This window comes from Engraulis encrasicolus, chromosome 13, assembly GCF_034702125.1.
Source record: "Engraulis encrasicolus isolate BLACKSEA-1 chromosome 13, IST_EnEncr_1.0, whole genome shotgun sequence".
NCBI lineage: Eukaryota > Metazoa > Chordata > Actinopteri > Clupeiformes > Engraulidae > Engraulis > Engraulis encrasicolus.
Window position 1 is genome coordinate 26,067,077 of NC_085869.1, and position 2,500 is coordinate 26,069,576.

Genomic DNA, 2,500 nt, shown 5'->3' on the forward strand with positions numbered 1-2,500 from the left:
TGTGTCTCCCCTTCTCTTTCTCTTGCAGTGCCAAACGGTCCCCTGGAGGCTCCAGCTCCTCCTCCTCCTCCACCTCCCCCTCCGCCTCCTCCTCCTCCTCCTCCGCCCGGTCCGGCGGCAGATATCCCCATGCCACCGCCGCCTCCCCCCATGGCGCCCCCACTGCCCGGCTCGGGCACCCCCACGGTCATCTTCAACTCAGGGTTAGCAGGTAAGGGCCTCATCATTTATGGTTTACTGTAGGATGGATGGACACAACTGCACAACACAACTGCAAGGCACAGCATTTTCCACGCTTCAGCACACAGAAATGTACATACACATGGGGATACACAAACTTGCACACACACACACACACACACAATTACACACTCCATCTCGCTCTCTCTCTCTCACACACACACACGAACATAAAGGCATGTACACACAGACACTGAAACACCCATGCACACACACACATGCACACACACACACACGCACGCACGTTCACACACACACACACACACACACACACACACACACACACACACACACACACACACACACACACACACACACACACACACACACACACACACACACACACACACACACACACACACACACACACATACACACACACAAAGAGCCAGACAACCTCTCCTGCCATGGTGTGTGTCTGGGGGATGTCAGGTTAAGGTCATGGCCTGTGTGTTTATGCTAATGTCTACTCACCTCAGGAGAGGGGCCAGCACATGTAGCAGTGAGGGCAGGGCAGGCAGGGCTGAGGGCTCACTACACTACACTACACTACACTACACTACACTACACTACACTACACTACACTGCACCACACTACACTACACTACACTACACTACACTACACTACACTACACTACACTACACTACACTACACTACACTACACCACACTACAGTACACTGCACCGCACCGCACCGCACCGCACCGCACTACACTACACTACACTACACTACACTACACTACACTACACTACACTACACCACACTACACTACTACACTGCACCACACCACACTACACTACACTACACTGCACTTCACTACTCATGCTAATTATGCAGACTGAAGGCTCTGTAGTGAAAGCTGAGCTCTCCATAGTAGAGCACGACAGGGCGGGCTGAGGGATCTGGAGCAAGAGCACACGCACACACACACACGCACGCACGCACGCACGCACACACGCACACACACGCACGCGCACACACACACACACACACACACACACACACACACACACACACACACACACACACACACACACACACACACACACACACACACACACACACACGCACACACACACACACACCATGACTGCACTACACTACACTACACTAGACTACAGTACTTGTGCTTATTATGCATTCCCAGCCACACTGCCAAGGGCCCCGAGTGTCAGCCACAAGGACACACACACAGGGCCGGATTACAGTTTTTCTCGATTGCCTCCACACAAGTTCTGGTACTTCACACACAATTCTCGGAACATCTCACCCATTTCCCAACTCCCCTAACCAATGTCACTGAACACTAAACACAATTCCTACTTAACACTCAAATTCCAGTTTTAAAACACACTCTTTTCACACCATTACACACAATTCTCTGGATTACACTCGATTTTCATAAAGAAAAACACTGGGTTTCTCATGGAACACACTGTCATTCACAACACTACAATCAACTGCAACTATGTTCACTTCCTCATCACATGGGCAAACTCTCTTCATACCGGTTTACAATCTGAATTCATCACCCCATAAGGACACACATTGCATGTCATATTGATGAAAAATGAGTGGATGCAAGGAGAAAACCCATTTGTTTAGTTTTTGAACTCAAAAATATGTTATACAAGACATAACTTTCATGTGGTTACCCAATATTTTACAATACATTAGTGCAATTTTTAAATATTTTTAAAAATATGTAAAATATATACACATCTGTGTACTCCGAGTCTAAAAACAATATTTCAGTATTTTACTACAGAAAAATACCCTCTTTAGTAAGTAGAACACTGAAGAAAATAAGCTTCTACTGTGTTTCAAGTTGAGTATAGAGTTTTTTTTCATAGCAATAGGCTATACAGTAATGTAATGGGGTTTTTGTACTGCCACATAGGCAGTGGGGTTTATCTTTGTGTTATTTTTGTGAAAAAGACATAAAAATCTTTCTGTTTCTGTTTGTGTGTTGTGGGAATGAAGTTTTTCCAACTTATGTCACAGTATCCATGCAATCCAGAACAAAAAAAGACCAAGTTACTGGGAGAAATTAGTTTTACCCTGTGCCCAACAGTGTTTTAATGGGTCTGCAAATGTGTATTGTAGTGACTGTCTGTGTGTGTCATTTGACGACAAAATGAGGTTTTTAGAAGAGAGTACATTGTTTTGAGACAAGACGTGCATTTTTCAGAGGTAGTGAAGAGTTTGGCCCGTTGTGTGTGAGGTTTGGAGATTTGTGTGTAGAGTTTTGAGAATTCG

At 45.7% G+C, this 2,500-nt stretch overlaps 1 protein-coding gene across 3 annotated transcripts in view; it reads left to right on the forward strand.

Annotated features, from left to right (window-relative positions):
* Positions 1-2,500, forward strand: part of fmnl2a (formin-like 2a) — a 118,947-nt gene that overhangs the window by 86,329 nt on the left and 30,118 nt on the right. For all 3 annotated transcript variants that reach the window (XM_063213554.1, XM_063213555.1, XM_063213556.1), the window contains exon 15: positions 29-211. In XM_063213554.1, coding sequence (XP_063069624.1) covers positions 29-211 — 183 coding nt within the window. The remainder of the gene's footprint in view (positions 1-28; positions 212-2,500) is intronic.